Source organism: Armigeres subalbatus, chromosome 2, assembly GCF_024139115.2.
Source record: "Armigeres subalbatus isolate Guangzhou_Male chromosome 2, GZ_Asu_2, whole genome shotgun sequence".
NCBI lineage: Eukaryota > Metazoa > Arthropoda > Insecta > Diptera > Culicidae > Armigeres > Armigeres subalbatus.
The window spans coordinates 386,261,832-386,287,079 of NC_085140.1; the positions used below are offsets into that span (position 1 = coordinate 386,261,832).

The following is a 25,248-nucleotide window of genomic DNA, read 5'->3' on the forward strand; positions in this document are numbered from 1 at the left end:
TTCAACCACTTCGCCGATAACTGCAAAGGCAGTAGGAGATGCGGGCAGTGCCTATCTCCCCACGAAACCGAAGAGGAGTTCAAAAACTGCTCGAAACCAATGAGATGTGCACACTGTAAATCAACGGAACACAAAACACAAGATGAAACCTGCAAGGAGAAAATAAGACAGCTTAACATAAAGAAGGTAATGGCAAAAGTGCCATCACATTCACCGAAGCCAAGGAGCTATACCCAATATGGACCCAGAACGCATACGCACCACTAGAAAATGCGGAGGATTTCCCAAGCTTACCAAACACATACGTGGAAATGTCGTCTGGAATGTTCTCCAACCCACTACGAGAACAATGGCAGAAGACTAACGAGCAGAGAGCAAAGATTCAACCGGCGGTTAAAATGTACAAGGACAAACCCAAAGACAACACCAAAAACATCTGGAGGAAAAAGGCCTAGGACCGAAGACACCCAGCAAAATCAAGCGACGCAGTTAAACAGCAAGGCCGAGCCCGGTAGCCAGACCAATGGAATTACCTTGAACAACACGCACAAGGTTTCTGAAAAAAAGATGGGAACGATTAACACAAGATGCCAAACGGAATGCAGAAGCAACAGCGAACCAGAATCTGCAGAGCACGGTGATGTCATTCTACGCCGACTTCCTACAAGAGATTGGAACATCCGAGGAGACAAAACGTAAGTTCAAAATATGCACGCAAAAGCACTTTAATCTAACTAGTTCTGTAGTCGAAAACGAATAAAAAAAAAGTAAGTTCTGAAACAAACAAAAAAAAACTATATCAAAGCTCTATAAACATTTTCTTTAAAATTCGCGGGAGAAAATAAAACAAAAATTTTGCAATGCAACGTTCAGAGTTTGGAAAAGCAAAAAGCTGAAATTCGGAGAGTACTAGTAGAAGGAAACTATGATATAGCTATATTATCAGAGACGTGGACGCAACCAATACTAGAAAACAGCAGTAGATATAGAATAGCTAACTACCATCTAATACCTAAATCTCGTTATGATAATTATGGAGGAGTGGCGATATTACTTCACAATGATTATAACTTCATTCCCCTGACACTACCCGATACAGCCGATGGCATACAGACATGCGCTGTGAAGATACCAATATTAGATATTGTAATAGGTGCCATATATGTGAGTCCATCAACATCAAACAAAGATTTCGAAGAGGATATACAGAGGCTTCTTAATCAGCTTAGGGTACACCGAAAAGTTGTATTAGGAGGTGACATAAACGCGCACCACTACCTTTGGGGAAACGACAATTGTGACAGGAAGGGAAATATATTTGCAGACATTATGCTAGGGGTAGATCTGGTCCTCATGAACACTGGGGAGAGCACATTCAGGCCGATCCAGCTAAATAAGAAATCAAGTGCAATAGATGTAACCCTTATCAGTCCTAACCTGTACAATGACGCCGAATGGAAAGTTCTAGAATTCGGCATAGGTAGTCATCACATGGCCATAGAAGTAAACATAGTCGGCTCGCAGAGAAAGAAGAAATACATATATAACATGAACAGGATAAGCGAAACCTTGGGCGCACTAGGCAAGGAAGATGTGAAAACAATAACAGACCTGAACAAACACGTAACCAAGGCATACAGACAGAACAGGAAGAAGGACGATCGAACGCCGAAACCATGGTGGTCGGAGCAAGTAGAGGTAGCATGGAAGCAAAAATCAGAAGCCAGGAAGCAGTTCAACGGGATGTCTACACTAGAAAACCTGCTAGAATATAAAAGAAAAGCTGCATTGTTTCAACGACTTAAGCGAGATGAGATGAAAAAAACATTCGAAGAATTTTCCAACGAAATCACACCATTCATGAGCTCAAGCGAATTATGGGCTAAAGTAGGACGATTAACAGGGAAAAAATTTAAGCGAAAGGTAACGAATATACTGGAAGACGATAGGAAAGTAGCGGAGGATTTTCTAGATCTGCATTTTGGACCTAATGATCCCGTAGCATACACACCGTCCCTACCTTTAGCCCAGGACAACATTCTCACCATCGAAAAATGGAGCACAATCTTAGCAGATAAAGGGAAAAGAAGATCCGCGCCAGGCGAGGACCGCATAACATATGAAATGTTGAGGAAACTGGATACAGAAGTGGCGAAAAACCTGATTGAAGAACTGAACGGAATGTGGAAAAGAGGACACGTAGAGGACACCTTGAAAGCCATAAAATAGTGGCGATTCCCAAACCTGGGAAAGAACAAACGACACCTGCTGGGAAACGACCTATATCACTAGTCCCCACTTTAACAAAGGTAGTGAATACGGCGGTCTTAGAGAGGCTAAGAGAAGAGGTAGAGGAAAAACAACTATTACCTGAAACATCTTTCGGCTTCAGAAAGGGATCATCGACGACAACCTGTCTATCGTACATCACGAATGCCATCAAGAAAAACAAACGCGAAAAGATGCTAACGGCCATGATCTTCATCGATCTAAGCAATGCGTTTAACACTGTTGATTGCACAATACTAGCACAGATACTATACGACATCAGAATAACACCAGAATTGGTTGCATGGATACACAGCTTCCTAACAAATCGCAAAATAATATTCCATATGAGAAAAGAGACAATAACTCGAACGATAAATAACGGTCTACCACAAGGAGATGTGTTGTCGCCAACGTTATTCAATCTCTATTCTGCATCTTTACACGAAATACAGGAGGAAAATGTGGAGTTAGTACAATACGCCGACGATTTCGGCATACTTGTAACAGCAAGGAATTTACAAGAGCTAAATGAAAAGGCGCAAAATACAGTAGACAAATTCATTGCAATAGCAGAGAAACTGAAGCTAAAGATCAACGGAGCTAAAACAAAAGCAATACTATTCCAGAACAGCAATAAAGAAATGGACATACAAATCAACAATGAAAAATTAGAGACAGTACGTACACACCCATACCTAGGAATCACTATGGATAGATACCTCAGTTTCGGTCCACACATACGAGAAGACGACGATATGAGCAAGTACTCATACCTAGAAAAAATATATTTCCAACATCAGAACATGTTCAACAACATAATTCCAATCACCAAAATACAGACTAAAAATGTCGAAATACATGCATACCTTGACGGAATGGTTATAGCAGCAAAAGAACGCAAATCCAAGAAACCTTAAACAAATGGTTTTGTACTTGCTTAATGGACCCTACAAAGAAAAACAGAGAATCTACACGGACGCCTCCAAGATTGGAACGAGATGTGCTGTAGGCGTGTATGTGGAAGCACACAAGAAAAGACTGTACTTCAAACTAGAAGAAGAAACGAGTATCACGTCAGCGGAAATTTTGGCTATTCGGATAGCAATGGGATATATCGAAGAAAGGGAAATGAACAACGTCGTAGTACTCACCGATTCCAGAACTGCCTGCGAAATGCTAGAAGACGTCCAAGCACTCAGAGCCGGACCTGAGATACTAGCTGAAATACTATGCATCGCCGACCGTCGGAATACATCTCTACAATGGGTACCCAGTCACACTGACCTAAATGGTAACGAGATAGCAGACGAGCTGGCCAAACTAGGACTCACTTGCGACGATCCACCAGTTTACCGCAATAGGATTCTTCGTACCGATTCACAATTTCGACTGAAAAATATAAAACAGGAGAAAGCCGAAAACTGGTACCAACAATATTCAGCTGAAAAGGGGAAAAAATACTATGAGATACAACCATCTTTTGACCTAGAACCATGGTTCACAAAAACAGACATGTCGGGACCAGACATACGGCTTACAAACAGATTAATGGCAGGACACGATTTCTCCAAATACTGGCTGGGAAAAATGAAATTAACAGAGAGCGAAAACTGCGATACTTGCCATGTTCCCGAAACCGCAGAGCACACAATTCTGCGATGTCCGGTATATGATACTATTAGAGCAAATTATAGTTTTGGAACAAAATTCACTAGCTTGACAGAGCTTTATAAAACTAAACAAAAAGAGCTTTACTCAGAAGTCATCAAATTCGTTCGACAAACTAATCTGAATCTATGACAAAAGTCACAAATGTCATAAATACAAAAACAGAACAAAAAAGTTAAAAAGTGCATTTTGCATAAAGTGCATTGCGTTATGAACGTTACGAATTGCATCTGGTCATATGGTCTTTGCTACCGGGCCAACAACAGAAGTTGACAGCTGACAACTTCGATCAAGAAAGAAGAAGTAAAACAATAGATATATTTAATTATCGTTAAACTTAGTGTCTAAACAACGCCATTTATGTCCCTTTGAAAGTTTTTAGGAGATCCACAGTTGAAGGCAATGAGTTGATGATATTCCAACTTATTCCGACCAGAGAATATCGACTATATTTGAACAGCAAAGGTCTGATTAAACAAGAAAGGCAAAAACGCCCCTATTTCCGACCAAGTTTATGAAAGGTTTTTACACCTCTAGAAATGAACAAAAAACGTTGAATGCGGCTTAGTAAAAAACGGTACGGATGAGAACATAAATGCTAAACAAATCTTCTACCAACTATCTCAAATTTGTATTCTTCCTTCTCGTCGAACTATACACTTCCAAAAAGAACAGAATTGAATACGAAACATTAATATGTAGTATCAGTCCAATTGAATGCCAATGTTTTTTTTCAGCTCGCTTGTATTGAGTGAAATTATCACGTAAATTTATCGGAAAAGTTTTATAAATTTTTTGAGACGTTACATGGAAAGGTAGATTATTAATAAAGTGGCAAGCTCAAGAATGTGTTAGTAGGTTGGTAGGGCGGTACCCCGTTTGGCATAATGCCATATGGCATAATGCCGTTTGGCATAACGCCGTTTGGCATAATGGCCATTTGGCATAAGGGCCGTTTGGCATAATGGCCATTTGGCATAATATGTATGCGGTGTCAAATTGAAGGCCATTTGGCATAATGGCCATTTGGCATAAGGGCCGTTTGGCATAAGGGCCGTTTGGCATAACGACCATTTGGCATAATTTGTATGCGGTGTCAAATTGAGGGCCGTTTGGCATAATAGCCATTTGGCATAATTTACATACTGTTCCAAATTATTTGCCCAGGAATCTACTTACCATCATCGGAGGTGAATTACTCCGATGATGCTAAGTAGACTTTAAAGCTCTAAAGATTATACAACAATTTGCGGTACAACATTCCGCGGTAATCCATTTATTGATGTACCATATTGCGAGCATTACCATTGCGCAATATTCCATTCTGCGTTTTGTATCATTCCGCAGTTAAAATTATTTTGCAGTGAATCGTTTTGCTGCCAATACACGAGCAAATTCGAGTATTCAAAGAAGGCAAAATAACACATTTGGCCTTATACCGGGCAAATGCGAGCAGTTATTGAAGGCAAAATAACACATTTTGCCTTATAACAGGCAAACACGTGCATCACGAAACGGTACACTGTAAAATTGTTGATACAGTCAATCCTCCATGAGTCGATAATAAAGGGACCATTGGCTCAGGGAAATATCGAGAAGTGGGATATATAATCCTTGAAAAGCTTCCCGAGCAAACAAAAGTCAGCCAAAAATGGTTGCAGCAACTTGTTTGTGATCAAATCTGGTCACATATGAATTGCAGTAATCTATGTGAAACATGTGCTGCTAGGGTTTTTCAAGGGACCATCGCAGAAATCCATAACATATTTTATAATATGGCATAACTTGCTTCCATGACTCGATATCGAGTCATAGAACATCGTCTCTTGAAGGGTTCACTGTATATCCCGCTGAAGATTATTCACTTCAATACTTTATCATTTTCATTTCCTATAATTCACCCTTCTTTGAACCGCGAGCAGTTCTTTGTTTATTTCAATGGAATTTTTGAACTGTCCATTTCTTGAAAGCCTTGATAGCAAAACTTTTATTCACTATTTCTGTAATTTACCCTTCTTTATTGCATATGAATTGTTGCAAACGGCAAATCATTTGGAACCGTATATAAATTATGCCAAATGGCCTTTATGCCAAACGGCCCTCAATTTGACACCGCATACAAATTATGCCAAATGGTCCTTATGCCAAACGGCCCTTATGCCAAATGGCCTTCAATTTGACACCGCATACATATTATGCCAAATGGTCATTATGCCAAACGGCCCTTATGCCAAATGGCCATTATGCCAAACGGCGTTATGCCAAACGGCATTATGCCATATGGCATTATGCCAAACGGGGTACCGCCGGTTGGTAGGACTACGGGTTCTTGAAAGCTGAATTGCATTTTCCAATCTGTATATATACAGATGGCAATGTTCTAAGGCTAATTTTCAATTTTGTTTGAGATTTCGCGTTTTCAGCAGACTGGTGGAAAGTTTTTTCGTTCGCTGTGTTCGTGTGAAGTTGCTCAACAAACGGGGTCAGAATGAATGCATCAATTCCCAACAGTTCCACATAAAATCGAAAGACCTAAGCCAGAGCAGGAGTGTTGGCTGTGGTTGCGAATAATATATGTAGATATGTTTAGTAATCCCATAGAACTATCAGCATAATTGACTTGATCCTTATGACACGTATTATTCATTAATTTTTGTTAATGTGTTGTGGTCCTCACATACCTAGAAAATAAAATTATTAGGAAAAATGGAACTGAGAAAATAACAAAATTCTTATAGAACGTATGTGACGTTTGCTTGTTGTTGGGAATCCCGATGAGTGCCAATATTTTTAAATGAAGCGAAGCCTACATTGATTAAAATATGTAAATATTTTCTACCTCTTGAATGTCAAAAAAGGAACTCACTAGACCGCTGAGCGATTCCAAGCAACAGCATCAAAATTTAAGAAAATTTTTAATTCATGATTTTCTATTGAGTTGAAACTTTGCACAGTTTTTCAATTTCATCTAAATCGTCATTTTTCGATATCAAATCTTCATATTGAGTCACGACTAACTTTTCAAAACGGTGTATATGAAAATGGTTCAAAAATATTTAAAAAGCTGCACAGCAAAAACGGAATGTTCGATTGTTATGATTTTTTCAGCAAAGTTAGACAACTAAATGGTGATTCTTAAGAAAATGTGCACAGTAAAAAAATTTTTTCCTTTAAAAATATCATTTTGTCACAAAACTCAAATATCTCAAAACCCTATCTTTTTTCGAACGTAATTTTTTAGGAAAACGGTCCATTATATTAGCTATCTACCATAAAAATTTGGTGATGGTAAACTAATAAACAAAAAAGTTATGACCTTTCAAACATTTCACAATTTTAACATTTAGTACAAAAAAAAATTTCCGTGTATTTTTTTTCAAGAATCGCAGTTTGATGCTGATTTTATTGTTAAGGGCCTTGCGTGAGTTAAACAAGTTGTTTGTATGATATTCCATATTTATGTATTCATCGATATTATGTATATTATATGTATAAATATTATATGTATAAATAAATAAAATGAATTAATATTATCCTAAGTATTAAATTCAATGTGGCAGTCACACAATGTTGTTATAGAAACTCTAAGAGTTTTGGGTTTGAATTTTGGTATGGGTTATGATATCATGAAAACAGTTTATTAATACTTATTTTTTATTTATTTTTATTCAAATTTTTAAAATATCGAACACTTTTGAATTATTATCAGCACAGTTTGAGTATAGTTTTGCTTTAATTTTATTTTCCGACAATGGAATGAAACAGTGAAATTTTTGGGTTCCTTGGATCGTTTTCGCGTTATTAAATTGCTCGCTGAGCTCTGAAGCCTTTATTTCGTACTCTTCAGTAGTAGTAAAACAAAATGATAATTTGGTTAAATCTTTTCTTTTCTACGATTTGCCCAATCAAAAGTTCTTTCGCAGTTTTAATTGGATGCTCACGTTCTTTGGCTAAACTTGCTCTTGTGGCCATGCGCTTTATTGTTCCTCCAATAGCATCACAAGGACCTTTGCCATGTGATGTAGCAAAAAAATGCCATTCTGCATCAATTCCGTACATTGATTTAAATTGACATAGGCTCGAAAAATTCTTACGATTTTTGTACTGCGACGCTGCTCCATCAGACATGAAATATATCTTTTTGACTTCTTTATGCTTATCAACGCGTGAAAAGTTAATCATTTTTTCAATGAACAAGTTTACGGATACTGAATCGTGTCTTAAATCTTCGGAAATTATAATAAAACTTAAGTGTTCAATTTGCGTACTTCCATTAAAATAAATAACGAATGGATGAATTGTAGCTTGTTGTACGTTCCAGTGATGGGACTGCACTTCATCTTGCAATACAAAGCTGTAATTTTCAGAAAAATCACAAATGACTAAAAATTCACCATTTTGTAATGTATTTTTCGTATTTTTTAAAAGCTGGATTGTTCTGTTTTAATGAAATCGTGAGGGATTAAACTTTCTAATTTCAAGCAAAAATATGACACAAACTCATCTACAGGTTTTACAATAGTTTCTATGTCACACCTATCCGTGGTCACCCATTGCTCAAATGATAACTGATCAATATATTTTTCTTCAAACTCAGCGAATAAAGTATTTTCCAATGATGAAGAATCTGGACAATCCGAACAAGATCGTAGATAGCAATTTGATGTTGTATTTTCACACAAAAGACTACCAGTTAACATTTTAATATCCTTTGTTAAATTGATTCTTTTCAAACTATGTAAAATAAGATTAATATTCTCATGGGTTGTGCACACACACACATTATGTGTTCCTGAATTGGAAAGAAGCTTACATTGCCTTGGCCGAAGGCTTGCAAATGAGGAAAACCTATTTTAATATTATCGTGAATTTCCTTGAAGCGTGTGTACGCTTCTTTCAAAGTCGTCATCATTAATCGTTTTTGGATTGCTTAACGCTTTCCATCTTTTTTTACTGATACATAATCTTTTTGACCAGGGATAGCTCGACTTACTTCATCATCTTCAAAATATTGAACTACTATTTCTTTTGTCTCATCTGTTAATGCAGTACTAGACCTAGTATTTTTGGTTGAAAGACAGTTATTCTTCAATTGTTTTGCCTCTTTTACTGTATTTCTATTGGTTTTGAACTCATCAATGGCATCCTGAATAGACCACGAACTTGGCAGCATCGACAAAATCAATAATTTTTCTTTCCTTGTCGTGGCTGCATTCGAGAACCATTCCTTCATATTTATAATTACCTCATCGTAGTCTGTATTTTCCACATCATCAGGTCCTAATTTGAAGAGGTTTCTTCGTACAGCTTCGTTTATTTCACGGTATTTTTTCTCCGGGTAATAAACGTAGTCCATCTTACTCCATTTAATCGGAGTCACTTTTATCCCAGCTATGCCCTCGTTAAAGCGTTCGATGTTGACCTTTTGGATACACTCATCTTCCGATTGATTTGTTGAAACAGATTTCGCTGATGGTACGGTGGCAAGGCTCTCAGCACTTAATACTTCTGGTAATTCCTCAGTTGTTGTCGATACATCTGGCAATTCCTCAGTTGCTGTCGTTTTCGAACTTCCTGCGCTCTGCTCAACCGATGATATACAGATTGCTCTTTTGTCAACGTTTAGACGGCAGGACGTGCAAATGCGTAAATTTGTATTCAATGTGGACATTGGAGCATAACCAGTCGCTTTCAGTTTATCTATGGTGCTTTCGGTGAGATTTCGTAACTCTTTTGAACACTTTTTCCATCAAACGGCCTACAACAGTTGAGAAAGCGGCTACTCATGTTGTTCGTAATATTTCAATAAACAAAATCACTTTTAAGTTTTTACTGACTAGTTTGGTGTCATTTGCTTGACTGAAGAAAAAATTACTATAAGATCTTTAACAACCTTAGTAGTAGTAATTTTTTCGTGAGCATTGTCATGGTATGTACCTATCATGCATTTGTTGTTGTTGAAGATACCCGTTTCCTCCCGATCATAAAGTCTATTCTCTAAGAGGTATATTTTTTGCAGGTAAACTATAGACGTACACGTGTATATAAATCTTTGATTTTGCAGCTTTTGTCTTAAAAATAACATTTCTGATATGTTTCTATCAACGTTATTATCAACAGGTTTCAACACTATTAAAAGAATTTTTCGCCAGTCACGTGCAATGAAAATTATGACACTATCAATACTTTTGATCACAACACTGGATCGTGTCTAAGTTTCTTATAGATGCTATGAATAATTAAATCAAAATATCATGAAAACAACTTGTTTAAATCACGTCCCTTAACAATAAAATCTGCATCAAACTGCAATTCTCGAAATAACTTACACAGAAAAAATTTTTTTTTTACTAAATGTGAAAATTGTGAAATGTTTGAAATGTCATAACAAATTTTTATGGTAGATAGCTAATATAATGGACCGTTTTCCCTAAAAAAAAATACGTTCGAAAAAAGATAGGGTTTTGAGATATTTGAGTTTTTGTGACAAAAATGATATTTTTAAAGGCAAAAAAAAATTTTTTTTACTGTGCACATTTTCTTAAGAATCACCATTTAGTTGTCTAACTTTGCTGAAAAAATCATAACAATCGAACATTCCGTTTTTGCTGTGCAGCTTTTTAAATATTTTTGAACCATTTTCACATACACCCTTTTGAAAAGTTAGTCGTGACTCAATATGAAGATTTGATATCGAAAAATGACGATTTAGATGAAATTGAAAAACTGTGCAGAGTTTCAAATATTTTCGAAATGGTCGCTCAGGATCGACTGACATGCCCCCGTGGAATGCCTCCGCTATTATCGAGCGCAAAATACTGGATAGTAGAATCTATAGATGAGCGAAAGCATGGCTGAGTCGCTTTTTTGACCGCGCACACGCGCATACGACGTCACAGCCCTTAACATTTCCATTGAAATTGTGACGTCATGCTCGTTTGGAGACTCGTTTGGAGACTCGTTTGGAGATAATCTTCGATATAACGTAACCCCGATATAACGTCACTCGATATAGTGTACATTTTCCCCGTTACGTACACTTTGAAAAATAATTCTATTTTGGTTATTGTATGGAGTGTAATTTTATCAGCTGGAGGTATTAATTACTGATTTCCCAGTTTGCACTATCCTCAGAATTCTCCCGAGGTATTGCATGATATTGAGTTAATGAGGTTTTAGTCATATTCATGGACAAATGTCTAGTTGATATTAGTCAAAGTCAGAATTGATGACGGGTTGTTTTCAAGTCTAAGCCAGTCAATGTCGAGTAAAGTATTGGTATTGTAGATCCTGGCTTGGAATGTGTACCAGATTATTTTTAAATTAATCCAAGAGGAAATTCCTGGAGGAGCCCCCAAAATAATTTCTGGCGAATTTCGTGGAGGAATTCCTGTAGGAAATTCTAAAAGAGCTCAAAAAAAAAAAATTTCCGAATCAATTCTTGCAGAAAAAAATTTGATTCGATTCGTGAAGGAATTAAAAAACAACTGAAGAAATTTTCGAAACGAATTCGTTAAGTATTTTCTGGAGGAATAATTTATGAATTCCAAATGGAATTTTTGAAGGAATTCCTAAAAGAATTTCTAAAAAATTCTAGAATAAAATTCAAAGAAACACCTGGAGAATGATTAATTATTTTAGAGCGTCTCAGGGGAAATGCTACAAGGTTAAAAGATTATTATTCTTCCATTTACTTCCACTATTCATATTTATGTATCAGGTTTTCCCAGTACTTTAGCAACTGCAGTAAAGAAGAATATGATTGGTCTCCACCACCCTATGAGACCGCATCCAACCACTCACCATAGTCCTCAAACCCAACACCAGAGGGCCGATACTGTGAGACGAGGTGACTAACCTGGAAAAGGAGGTCATGACCCTGGGATGTGGTCAAAGTATTTTGAAGCGTACGGATGTTACAAAGTTACCAAAGTTGGAAGTTGAAAAGTAGAGAAGTAGGAACGAGAGAAGGCGTTGAGGACAACCCCACTGCTTTTGAGTTGAAAACCCCAGCAAGAACCACCGTCATTCCCTGGTTCCGTAATCGGCTTAATTCGACATTGTTTCCACCGATAGTCGACCGGCCTTCTTGGTCGAATTGTAACGAAGCAAGGAGCGAGGAAGATCTCCAAGCCAGCCCGGTGATACTGCTCGCTACCGGGATGTTGGCAGTGCTACCAGGAAGAGGGGCTCTAAAAACTAGCTTTAAGAGAGAGTAAAGACAGAAGTGAATAAAGTGTCGCAAAGTGAAGCTCTGTGGTTTTCCCTGCATTTGATTGTGAGAGTTCCCTGTCCGCGAGTTGCTTGACCCTGCCGACCCTGAGACTATTGGTTCAGGGAGTCTCAGCATAGCGCTGGGCATACTTATCCGATAATTAAAATTTGCTGAAGGATTTTTAAATTAAGCTCCTGTAGGAACTTCCGACATTCTTAGATTTCTTCAAGAATTTTTTTAGGATTTGCTTCAAGATTTACTTCAGATATTCCCCCAGGGATTTCTTTGAAAGATCCTCCGGAAATAACTTCGGAATTAAATTTAAAAATCATTTTAAAATTCCTCCTCAATGTTTCTTCGATAATTGAAAGAATGAATTTTAAAAATTACTTCAGAATCTACCTCAGGAGTTCCTTCGGAATTCAAAACTTCCTCCTGGAATTCTTCAAATCATTCATTTTGAAATATATTCACGAATTCCTTTTAAAAAATTCTCCGAAACTCCTTTCGAAATATCTACGGAAAATATTTTGGTAATTCTTTCGGATATTCCTTCAAAAATTCCTTTGAGGATTCGTTTTGGAATTCCTTTACAAATTCCTTCGGAAAATTATTAAGGTTTTGAAAATTCGCGTAGGAATTTTATTGGAAGTTGCATAAGAATTTGTTTTCGGAAGCTGCAAAAAAAAAATTGGTGGATCAAAATTAAATTATCCGGTGATCCGGCGATAACGAAGTTATCATCCGTCATTCTATCCGGATAAAAATGTTGTGTGAGAATACTTCCTCATATGGGAACATGAAGAATCACACTCCGCTAAAGGATTAATCATAGGTTTTTATTCATATGAGTGAGAATTCCGAAGCCTGTTCTCTGCTGAAAAAATTACAATCAAGTAGTGGAATTAAATGGAATTGTACAAACTCGTCTTATGACATAAGTTTGGATATATAGTTAATTTTTATTATATCTGAGAATCAGTTTTCTGCATTCACATTAGGGTGGCTCAAAAAATACTTTTTCAAATTTTTTGATGGGCTTATTTGCAGTTGGACGGCACTATTTACGATCAAGAACCATAATACTCATTCAGAATTAAATACAGAATGTTATGCTGAAAATCGCGAGAAGATTAGAGTTTATTAGGCAAAGATATTAGCATTTTACTGGAGTGTTGTAGGGGTGAATTTATTTCTTTTCAAAGGTAATAGAAACGAAATTTGCTCAAACCCCACTCCAGAGAAATGCTAATAACTTAGCCGGGCAAACTCTAATCTTCTCGCGGTTTTCTGCATAATATTCAGTATTAAATTCTTCAAGATCTGAATGAGTATCAGAGTTCTTCATCGTAAGTTGTGCCGTCCAACTGCAATTTACTGTTTTTGGATGTTTCTGCATACATTTTTGCATATAAACTTCCAACGAGTTTAGCACCGCCCAAACATTGACCGATTTGGCTGAAATTTTGTCCAGAGCATCAAGTCATCAAATAGAACCGAATAAGAGGGCGGCCCATCTAAAAAATTGAAAAAAGTTTTTCCCATACTAATTTGAGCCACCCTAATTCACACATTAAAAGTTACAGAGATTTTTAGTACAAAAATTGTTTTGTAAATATCGTGAAAACTATGAGGTATAAAACAAAGGTATTTTCTGCAGAGTTTGTGTTTCCTGCTCCGTATTCAAAACTCCGCTGAAGATACCTTAGTTTTGTACCTCACATCTTTCACAATATTAAAAAAAGTGCCAAAAATCTCTTTTCGTAAATTTTTTGTATCTTTTAATGTGTAAATGAAGAAGACTGATTCTCAGATATAATAAAAATAGACTATAATTCAAACTTATGTGAAAATTATAGCGAAATCGATTGACCCGCTTACCTATTTTGAATGAAAAATATCCCTTGTAGAAAATGTTACCTGTTATGAGAACATTTTTATAGGCATAAATAAATTTGAAGCAAATAATTTCAGCTTAAAAAATAATAGTTTATTTATAAAATCTATATCCTATCAAAACAAACGTAACAACACATGATTTTAACATATTAAAACAAATGCATACCTTCTTATCATAGGGAACAAACAGTATTGGTATAAATCGATTCAAATCGTGACGTGCAACAATTATTTTCTACAATTCACTATAAATCTTGTAGCTGCAGCACAGCAATATCATCCAGCACCGTAAGGTTCGCCAAGATTCCCATGTGATCGTTGCCGGCATATTCTTTCACGAAATTCAGCATGTAGGGTAGAACATCTTTGTGCATTTCCCAGCACTCTGGACAGTCGATGTCACTAAAAGCAGAAAATTCTTTCATTACGTCAATTCAGTTCTGAATCGGGCACAGACTTACTGAAAGAAATCTTCAAGGTCTTCCATCGTATAGCTACGGGTGTTCGTTCTGGCGAGAACGGTTTGCGGTTTGAACACTAATGGACTCGGCATTAGCCAGGCCAACGATGGGGTCGTAATTTCCAACGCCCGTATTGCCGCATTGCTAACAAAGTCTGAGTTCAGGTTGTCTCCCATGGCGTATACTTTCATTGATTTGATAGATCCTCCCCATGCACCGGCTAGTGAAATAAGGCGCCGAATGTATTTATCCTTCCATCTTTGAGACTGTTGGTGGAGAAAATTCAACACCATTGGGCCGCCCATGCTGTGGGCTATCAGGGTAACCGGAGTTTTACCATTTATTTGGTATGCCTCTTCGACTAACATCTTCATTTTGATTGGGAACATGAAATTTTCGTCTGAAAGTGGTTTAATTAAAAGTTAGAAAAACTGAAGTTCATAGCATAACAATACTTACTGGGTGCTTTTCTAAAATCGTACGGTGCCCCTCGAATAGAAATACCACGATGGTATCCATTCATAACCAATGTATTGGCAAGATTGACGTAGTACGCACTAACACTAGCGTGTGATGTATCGATCCACTCGACCGTTTCTGAATAGCCCCAGCCGGGAATTCGAATTGTAACTCCTGGTGCGTTCTCCGTCTTTCTGGTTATATTGTTATACACCAGCCGAAGGTTATCTACAAGACAATCGATCACTCCCCAGACCATAAGTTCCTTGTTTAGCCATATATCGTAAAACATGTCAGTCTGCAGGCTACAGTAATAATGGACACGATCCGGCTTGTCCAACATGGCATCCATCCGGCTACCGCCATCACCGGGAACTATAAATTATACGAAAGTTGTCATGTTTTCAATCATGTTTTCTATCTTTAGAGTAACACTCACTCAGAATTACTGGAGATAGACGTTTCTCAGTTTGTTGTGGAACATCATGGTGAGGGAGCACTTTTTCTAAATTGTCTATTGTAGATCCAGTTGAAAACCGAACTGAGCTCTCGCGACAATCGCATTTTCTCCCATTTACAAGTGTCGCAACTGCATCGCGGGTGGTGCGCAGGATGGCGCACGGCTATGGCATAGATGCGCACTACTCGCGATGCAGTTGCGACATCCAGAAATGGGAGAAAATGCGATTGTCGCGAGAGCTCAGTTCGGTTTTCAACTGGATCTACAATATAAACGGGATTCGGTTCATACTGAACATATGTATTCCATGGGCCAATGCCAAAAATTGGCTCAAGAGGATCAATAGTAGAAAATGCATATTATGAAAGCAAATTGTGTTTATACAAACTACTAAATTTGATTGATTTCGTTTACAATATGGTATGAAAAGGAAGGTTTTTAATAAAGCACCAATCACTATTACAATAAGTACGGAGTGGTCGTATGGAATATTCAACAATAATTATTACTAGACAAAAGGATCTGAGCAATAATACCAACTTTATGCAGATATATAGGAACGATATTGAAAGTGTGATATTTTGTCGACTATTTTTGCCATCACAAAACGTTTAGGTTGATTTTATGGAATCTTTATTTTCACAAACTTGAAGGAATTTAGCTGACTTCTGAGTTAGACTTACAGAAGTGCTTAAGAACTTTTAAGGAACTTTACAATAACACCTTTGTTTTTTACCCATAAAAGTAGTAAAAATGTGCACAATACTGTATTTAGAATCTTCAAAGTTTCATTAAGAAAGTATTAGAATAATTTGACCAGACGTCCGCGGGACGCTGCATTTTTCAACTTCGGTTCACAAATTTATTCCAATTTATACAGCCTTACAAATATTTTTATATTTTTTTTGGTCCAAATACTATTTATTGGCATTACATCCCCACACTGGGACAGAGCTGCCTCGCAGCTTAGTGTTCATTAAGCACTTCCACTGCGAGGTTTCTAAGCCAGGTTACCATTTTTGCATCCGTATATCATGAGGCTAGCACGATGATACTTCTATCCCCAGGGAAGTCAAAAAATTGCCTAGACCGGCACCGGGAATCGAACCCAGCCACCCTCAGCATGGTCTTGCTTTGTAGCCGCGCATCTTACCGCACGGCTAAGGAGGGCAGCACGCTTGCTGGTCACATTATATTAGCAAAAAGTTACATGATTGGTACACCTGGTGATCACCACTGCAGACAGAATCACAAATCGGTCTAATTCCAATAGATGGACGGCACTTCTCCACCATTATAGAACTAATCTGTCGAGCTGCGCCGAAAACCGACGGCCGCCACGGTATGACCCAGAGCGATTGAAGCATCTGGATGTCGCCAATGCATACGAACAGAATCGAACAGAAACAGCGTTGCCAGAATCATCCTCTTCGATGGATAAAGCTCCTCTTGAGGACTCCTGGAGAACAACGTCGACAGAACGATTGGTTCAACTAAGAGTGCAAACAGATTCTGAAGGAGAAATACGTGGCGTGTGCGGTCGCGTTGCAGCAAGGGACCTGTGCAGAACGTGGAACGCTATAGACGGAAACGGCGACAGCATTCAAGAGAAGAATCGTCGCATTGAAGAAGCTGGGTGTGATTAGATGAAACCGCTGTGCTGCGCTCAAGAATGTCGCAAGTTCGCTTCATGCCACGAGCCGAAATATGCAGACAGTGTTGTCCCACACTTTGTGCAAATAAATCTACTCTTTGATCGCGTGCACTGATAACACAGTACAGACAATGAGGGTCGAGGCTCTAATTCAACGAACGATGGAGACCAACCAGTCCCCACTTTGAGGGAAGTTAAGGATGCCACCCAACAGCTAAACACCAATAAAGCGGCTGGTAAGGATGGGCAATATAGGAAGGAGGGGAGACTTGTTCTTTTAGGACACTTGATCCCCCATAAATCCTTCAGACAAATGATTGTTATGCGGTGAGTTATTTTTTGGATTAACAATTTTATTTGTTCAGCAGGACAGTTTGTATATTTTGATCCTCCTAAAGTTTTTTTAGTGGCCACACGAAAGTGAAACAACTTCTAACAACGACTAAATGTCAAGCCAAATGTTATCTTTTTTTCACAACACGAAACCATAAATATGCTGATTCATGATCTGTACGAATAAAAATGTCAACATTCCATCACAATTTTAGGATAAAAGAATTTTAAGTTGTTGCCGTAATATGGGGACACTTGATCCCTAATAAGTTTTTTTTGTCTTTGCTTAGGTGTTTTTAAAATGAGGTTCAACACAGTATCCTTCACTTGTCATAAGACGAGTTTGTACAGTCCCATTTAATTCCACCACTTAATTGTACCTTGACAGATACGTATTTCGACCTCAACAGTGAGGCTGTCTTCAGTGTCTCGTACTTAACTTATGACGTCTTATGCAAGTAAAAACATTCCACTAAAAAGCTCAAAATAATTTTCTTAACAGTATCCCTCATAAGTCACCTATTTTACTTGATGGGCTACAGCTCTTCGATGAACCCACGCCGAATGGAGTATCCTTCTCCACTGGACTCAAATCGCTTCCAGTCGCCGTGAACATTGAGCGCCCTCAGGTTCTCTTCAACTGCAAAAAGCCATCTTGTACGCGGACTTCCACGAAGCCTGCGGCCTCTTTCAGCTTCTCTACTAAATATTATCTTTGCTTGACGTTCTTCCGACATACGAACAACGTGACCAGCCCACCGTAGTCTGCCGTGTTGTCTAAGCTTGATAATATCCAGCCCTTTATACACCTGGTACAATTCGTGATTCATGCGGCGCCGCCAGATACCGTTCTCCTGTTCACCGCCGAGTATTGTCCGCAGCACCTTACGCTCAAAAACTCCGAAAGCTCTCCGGTCAGCCTCCTTTAACGTCCATGTTTCATGGCCGTATAAAGCCACCGGAAGAATCAGAGTAGTATACAGCGTGAGTTTTGCTTTCGTTTGCAGACTTCGGGACTTAAGCTGGTTACGAAGTCCGTAATAAGCCCTATTTGCAGCTGCAATACGCCTTTTCACCTCGCGGGTAACATCATTATCGCACGTCACTAATGTTCCAAGATACACAAATTCTTCTACCATTTCAAATTTTTCACCATCCAGCACAATTTCGCTACCACCACCACTAATGAACCCACGTTGATTGCCAGCGACCATGTACTTCGTTTTGCTGGTATTGATCGTGAGTCCAATCCTTGCTGCCTCCATCTTAAAAGGCGCAAAAGCCTCTCCCACAGCACGGCGATCAATCCCGATAATATCGATATCGTCCACAAATCCCAGAAGCATATGCTATCTTGTGATAATGGTACCGCTTCTTTGCACACCAGCTCTCCAAATCGCTCCCTCGAGCGCTATATTGAACAGTAGATTCGAGAGTGCATCACCCTGCTTTAACCCACGTAAGGTAACAAATGACGTCGATATTTCAAGTCTGCAAGTTGTACTCCCGGAATTTATCAAGGATTTGTCTCAGGGTGTACATTTTATCCGTCGTTGATCGGCTCTCACGAAAACCTGGTATTCGCCGACGAAGGACTCTTCAAGCGGTCTCAATCTGTTGAACAGAATACGGGACATAATTTTGTATGCCGAATTAAGGAGGGTTATTCCTCGGTAATTGGCGTACTCCAGTCTGTGCCCTTTCTTAAAGAGAAAGCAATTGAGGCCGTCCAACCAGCGAGCATGCATTTACTCGTCTTCCCATTTTTTCGACATAATATGGTGCAGAACTTGATAAAGCTGCTCACTGCCGTATTTGAGAAGTTCAGCCGGGAGCTGGTCCTTCCCCACAGCCTTATTGTTTTTCAGCTCTTTAACAGCTTTTTTAACCTCATCTAGTGTAGGCGACTCCACAGCTTGTCCATCGTCGCTAATATTTATTCTGTTCACCGATGCTCCGTAACTTCCTCAATTCAACAAAGTCTCGAACTGTTGCTTCCACCTGGCAGCCGCATCGGTTTTATCTGTCAGCAAATTCCCTTGTTGGTCGTTGCACATGACGGGAGATGGCGCTGTCTTTCTCCGCACGCCATTGACAGATTCATAAAACCTCCGCATATCGTTCTGCTCCATTTTTTCCTGCGCCTCGCTAATCACTCGTTCTTCCTGCGATTGGCTCGTTTTTCGGCTGCTCTTGCTTCCTTGTACCGATCTCTATTTGGTCGGGTACCCGACACCAACATCCGGCTTCTGGCAACGTTCTTCTCGTCTGTCACTCTCTGACACTCCACATCGAACCAACCCGTTCTGGGTCTCCTCTGGGAAGTGCCTACCACTTCTCGTGCTGTTATACTCACTGCTCCATGGATCGTTGATGTTGTCGCTAACGTTGATTGCACTTATCCGTTCGTCAAACTTCTGGCGGTACTCAGCCAATACTCCTTCCGCCGACAATCGCTGGATATAATAACGCATAGTTCGCTGTGATCTTTCGTTCGATACAGTTGACAACCGTGATCGAACTTGTTACCCGCTAGCTACACCGCAGCTAGGAGAGGAGACAATTATAGGGTCGATAACCGTAGAACCTACCACGCACCGGAAACTCCCCTCATCAGGAGCAAACACACCTTCTGGGTGTTACGCGATACGTACCAATAGATGTTACAATGTGAAAGAGCTGGCAGACCGTGTCGCACCAAGAAGGGCTTAAAAGCTGCCAAGGGAAATAATCAAATACCCGCCCGCGGAAAGCGAGGCCTGGTGACTCCTGTTTGAGTCCGAGAACGAGCACAAAGAGAAAACTGTGTAAAAAACCTTAGGGATTGCTTGTGTGGAAAAAAGTGCTACCTGATTTATTCCCCTCTGCATGGGGTTTTTGGATTGAGTTACGTCACAAAACATTGTGAGGGGTACTTTCGGTTATTGGTGATCACCGGCATCCGGTTTCGAATAGGAGTAGGTTGACGTTGACGCAGGCCGGGTTCTGAACCGGACGGAGGCTTGGCGACGTACCGGATGCAGGCTGAACGATGCGCCTGTACGATAGCTTGGCGATGCTCGAGACTTGAGAATGAACCGGGTGAAGGACGGGCGGCGTATGTACGGGATGGAGGCTTGTCGATGCACCGGGCGAAGGCTTGCTGATGCGCTGGACGATGGCTTGACGATCCGCTGGGCGAAGGCTTGATGCAGAGCCGGGCGAGGGCTTGGCGATCCGCCGGACGAGGGCTTGACGATGCGCCGGGCTTGATGATCCACCGGACGAGGGCTTGACGATGCGCCAACAAAAAGGGCTGCGCTTGCTGGCGACCGGCGTGGCTACTTTTCGATGCGATGGGTGGCGCAGCAAGCTGTCCCGAGATGTCGATGGCGAAACACCGGTCACGTGGATACCGTGATGACGAAATGGCCGCTGACGGAACACAGATAGGCGTGACACTCTCGCTAAGATGGCCACACACTTCGACGAGAACGATGTCCATGATGGTGGAATGCTACCACGAAAGACCGTTGCTGTGTCCGGAGCCCAATCCGAATCATCGGAGGTTAATCCTAGGGAATAAAATCCACCATGTGCAGCCAAGCGATAGGAAAAAAAGAAAAAGTCGCTCTGGACCTGACCGCATGGTACTGGGATGGGATACTGGTTACAAACTTTACTGACAACGAGGTTGTGATCAGAGTCAATGTTCAGACCTCTGAATGTCCGTACATCGATAACATCCGAAAATGGAGCCCATCCACCAGAACGTGGTCTATCTGGTTGCAAGTTTCACCATTTGGATGTCTCCAGGTGTGATTTCGGGTATTCATTCGTGAAAAGTAGGTGCTACTGATGGCCATCCCTCTGGCAGCAGTAAAATTTAATAGCCGTAGGCCGTTGTCATTTTTGCGGAGTGAAGGCTCTCCCTACCAATTATGAGACGGAAAAAGTCCTCTCTACCGACCTGAGCCTTAGCGTCTCCGATAACAATGTTCATGTCATGCTTTGGGCACTCTCCATAGGCTTTATCAAGACATTAATAAAACGTGTCCTTCACGTCGTCGGATTTATCGTTTGTCGGTGCGTAAACGTTGATTAGGCTGTAAGTATCTTAACACACAGATTCGTTCGCTAATGGGTTTCCACCGCATCACTCGCTTCATCTGCTTGCCCATCACTACGGAACCAACTCCATGCTCTGCTTTCCGCCGCCGCTGTGATAGATGTTATACTTGAATGCAGTGTTTGTCGTGGGGTCCACGGCTCGGAATTCACGTTCTCCGGATCTGGGCCATCGGACTTCTTGAATAGCGGCCACGTTCACTCCAACCTTCTGCAGTTCGCGAGCCAGAAGGCTCACTCGTCCAGGTTCATTTAGGGTCCTGACATTCCAGGTACCGAGTTTCCAATCATAGTCCTTATTTCGTTGCCGGGTCGGTTGCCAAAAATAACGTTCTCTTTTTATTCTATCTCCATTTTTCGTGATATTCGAGAGGCTTCAGTAAGCTACCTTACCGGGGTCGCGTTACCTACATCAGTCGCTGGGTACCAGGTAGACGCTGTTTGAGCCGCACCTCCTGGTGAACAGACGCTCGAGGCGTACCTTCTCACTCTAGCTGACGTCAGAAGGACAACAGTGCCCAGGATGCACTACCAGCTAAGTACACGACCCTTAGCTGGCGGCCTTTTGTCATCGGACGACCCGTGGAAGCGTGAGATAGGAACTTGTGGGGACCAGAGCTATGTTGGGCGCTCCTTCCCACCGTTCTGCAGTGTCATTAAAGTGAACTTAACAGAATTCTTGAGAAACCCCTCTCTGGAAAGAACTAGAGTGGTATTTCTGTTTCATTTTAATCACTTGGACTAGCGCAAATCCAAGCAATTCATCATTGGGGAGACCTTCTAGGGCGCCTTTGAAGAATCGTTCAGATTTGTCGTCGCATGTGAAAATGATCGCCAAATAATCCTGGCAAACGCGGCAGTTAGCCTTCCTGGCAATCTGTAATGAAACCTTGAATCTCTGAAGTTACTCAAAATTTCATTTCGAAAGCCAGAAAACTCGGGCAATACGGATTCCAACAGAATTGGCGGAATCTTTTGCTTCTTCGCATGAATCGAATCTCTTGAGTTAGAAGTAGATTCGATTTGTTCAATTTCGTCATGAATATAGTCGAACTGATTGTTCGGTTTTCAATGTTAGAGTGAGAAGGAATCTGAAGTCTCCTTCTTCCTTTTATTTTTTTCCGCGCTTTGGCAGGAAGGTTTTGTATCCTTGTTTAACAATTTTCAACCGATTTGGATAATTTTGACAGTATTGGAAACAGAAACTCTTATACTTTTTGCCAATTGTCAAGGTTTACAGCTTATGTCCATGGTTATACAAGAAATCTTTGAAGTAAGGCTTAAGAGTCTACACGCGTAACCAAATGCCATTCAACCAGTTTCAACTTCAACTACAAGCTCTTTGCACTTCTTAGAATTGAAGGTGTTCACAGTATATGCTTCGGGTAATGCAAAAAATCCCTGAAGTGAGGTCTTAGTCATTCGAGAAATCTCTGGAGTAAAGCCTAAGGATCTACTCGCGTAACCAAAGGCCTATTATCCAAATTCAAATACGGTACATGCTCTTTGTGGTACTTAGCATAGAATGCGTTCACAGTATATGTTCCGAGTCATCCAAGAAATCTCTGGAGAAAGGCCTTAAGGTCTACACTCGTAACCATGGGTCTATGAACTTGTATCAAAAGTGGTACATGCTCTTTGTGCTCCTTGAAATCAAATGTGATCACTACATATGTTCTGCGCTATCGAAGAAATCTCTGGGATAAGTCCTCAGTCATACAAGAAATCCCTGGAAAAAGGCTATAGGGTCTACACACGTGTAACCGAAGGTCTGTCAATTGGTTTCAAAAGTGGTACATGCTGGTACATGTCTTTGGAAAATAATTCGATCACAACATATGTACCTACTGCAAAACTTCTTTTTGCGACCAAAACGGGGAACGTAAATGGAATCAGAGCGTAAAAAGAGGGAGCGTTATTTTGAATTTGGAGCGTAAAAAAAGTTTTCCACCTTTAAGTTTGATATTTAACTTACTTTTAGTCTTAAGATGTGTCTTTTACCAATTTCGGCGTTAGGGTCGTCAAAATTGTTTTCGTTATAATGGTCGTCCAATTTTTTTAGTGCTGAGGCCGTAAGATGGTCTTGGTACGCCGAGAAATCAAAAAATCATAAGGGGTGCAGATCCTTGATGACGCACAGTCAGACGTTCATCATCATTTTAAGTACTTGAAGTTTTTCGAGATCCTCATGGAGCTGTTTTGTGATACATAGGACACGGTGTGTTTTCAAAAAATCAGTATCTCTTAAACACTCACTAACTAACACGAAAGTATAGGTTTTCCTCTTTCACGTAGGTGCATTTTTAAAATGTTCTATCGGGGGTCATTTTTCCATACATTTTTGGAGGGAAATCATTTGAGATTTCTATGGAGTTTGCACCAAAAATAGTGAAAAAATTAAAATTGTTCTTGATCCCCGATAGAACATTTTAGTTTACCCACTATATAGAAGAGGAGAGCATATACTTTCACGTGGTGGGTGTTTCAGAGATACTGATTTTTGAAAAATAATATTCCCTCATAGACGCACCGTGAGAATAGAGCGCCTTCATTGCATATGTTCATGGTCATCCAAGAAAATCCTGGACAAGGCCTTAAGGTCTACACGCGTAACTAGTGAGCTTTAGGCCCGTTTCAAAAGTGGTATATGCCCTTTGTGCCCATAGAATAGAACGCGTTCATTGCATATGTTAATGGTCATCTAAGAAATCCCCGGAAAAGACCTTCAGATCTACAGGCGTGATCAGAGATCTTTTATATTGTTTCAAAATTAGTACATGCCCTTTGTTGCACGAAAAATAGACTGCGTCCATTGCATAGGTTCATGGTCATCCAAGAAAACCCTGGAAAAGGCCTTAAGATCTACACGCGTAACAAGAGATCTTTCGGCCTGTTTCAAAAGTGGTACATGCCCTTTGTGGTACATAGAATAGAATACGTCCATTGCATATGTTTATGGTCTTCCAAGAAAATGCTAGAATAGACCTCACGATCTTCACACGTAACCAGATACCTTTCGGATTGTTTCAAAAGTGGCATATGCCCTTTGTAGTACATAGAATAGATCGCGTTCATTGCATATGTTCATTATTATCCAAGAAAACCCTTGAACAATTCTCAAGAACTTCACGCGTAACCAGAGTTCTTTCGGCCTATTTGAATGGTTATTAGGGTGGTTCAAAAAATCGATTTTGCTCCACAGTGCTCATCTGATTCTTTACCATGTTCTGAGTGACCTCTGAAAATTTGAGCTCATTTGGATTAAAACTGATTTAGCACAAGCCGTTTCAAGTTTGCATGCAAATTAGTATGGGGAAATTTATTTTTTCATTATACTGTTAATGACGCTTCCCCATCAAGCGCATGTTAAAAGAAAACCTACATAGCTAAGAGGAATACTCAACAGCTTTCACTCAGTGAAAACCGCATCTCAATTAATCGTTCAAATAATTAGTAATCGAATTTAATCTATACCGTGGTTTTCTGGAGCAAATTGCATAATTCATCAACAGGCAAAATTGCTGCTCGTGGCGCGAAAGATAGCACACACAAAATCAGGCTACTATGTTGCACTGCACATTTCAGTGATGCCCTCAAAGAAGTTTAATGATCATGACTAAAGATTCGCAACCTGTCTTAAAATCGATTACTAATTATTGGGACGATTAATCAACATGCGGTTTTCACTCAGAACATGGTAAAGAATCAGATGAGCACTGTG

General features: G+C 39.8%; 2 protein-coding genes across 5 annotated transcripts; one reads left to right on the plus strand and one right to left on the minus strand.

Annotated features, from left to right (window-relative positions):
• The first annotated feature begins 3,192 nt into the window (after window positions 1-3,192).
• Window positions 3,193-4,071, plus strand: LOC134210181 (uncharacterized). The gene has a single exon (XM_062686208.1). The coding sequence runs from the start codon at window positions 3,193-3,195 to the stop codon at window positions 4,069-4,071; it is 879 nt and encodes a 292-aa protein (XP_062542192.1).
• Window positions 4,072-14,122: 10,051 nt separating this feature from the next.
• Window positions 14,123-15,877, minus strand: LOC134217330 (phospholipase A2 group XV-like). Of its 4 annotated transcripts, none has more exons than XM_062696077.1 (5): window positions 15,725-15,877; window positions 15,413-15,478; window positions 14,974-15,348; window positions 14,515-14,914; window positions 14,123-14,455 (listed from the first exon to the last, which is right to left on the minus strand). In XM_062696077.1, the coding sequence occupies exons 1-5, from the start codon at window positions 15,789-15,791 to the stop codon at window positions 14,299-14,301; spliced, it is 1,065 nt and encodes a 354-aa protein (XP_062552061.1). In that variant the 5' UTR covers window positions 15,792-15,877; the 3' UTR covers window positions 14,123-14,298. The 4 variants fall into 4 exon arrangements, with proteins under 4 accessions (XP_062552061.1, XP_062552060.1, XP_062552059.1 ...); XM_062696076.1 differs by having other exon boundaries at window positions 15,413-15,487; XM_062696075.1 differs by having other exon boundaries at window positions 15,413-15,488; window positions 15,702-15,877.
• Between the last annotated feature and the right edge of the window lie 9,371 nt (window positions 15,878-25,248).

Excerpts from the sequence above, each read along its gene's own strand:
- LOC134210181 (XM_062686208.1), top strand. The coding sequence starts at position 3,193 with ATGGTTTTGTACTTGCTTAATGGACCCTACAAAGAAAAACAGAGAATC.
- LOC134217330 (XM_062696075.1), bottom strand. The coding sequence starts at position 15,791 with ATGCATTTTCTACTATTGATCCTCTTGAGCCAATTTTTGGCATTGGCC. Across the intron at positions 15,489-15,701 it reads TGAACCGAATCCCGTTTATA|GACAATTTAGAAAAAGTGCT; the intron begins TTGTAGATCCAG and ends GGATCTACAATA. Across the intron at positions 15,349-15,412 it reads TCTATCTCCAGTAATTCTGA|TTCCCGGTGATGGCGGTAGC; the intron begins GTGAGTGTTACT and ends TATAATTTATAG.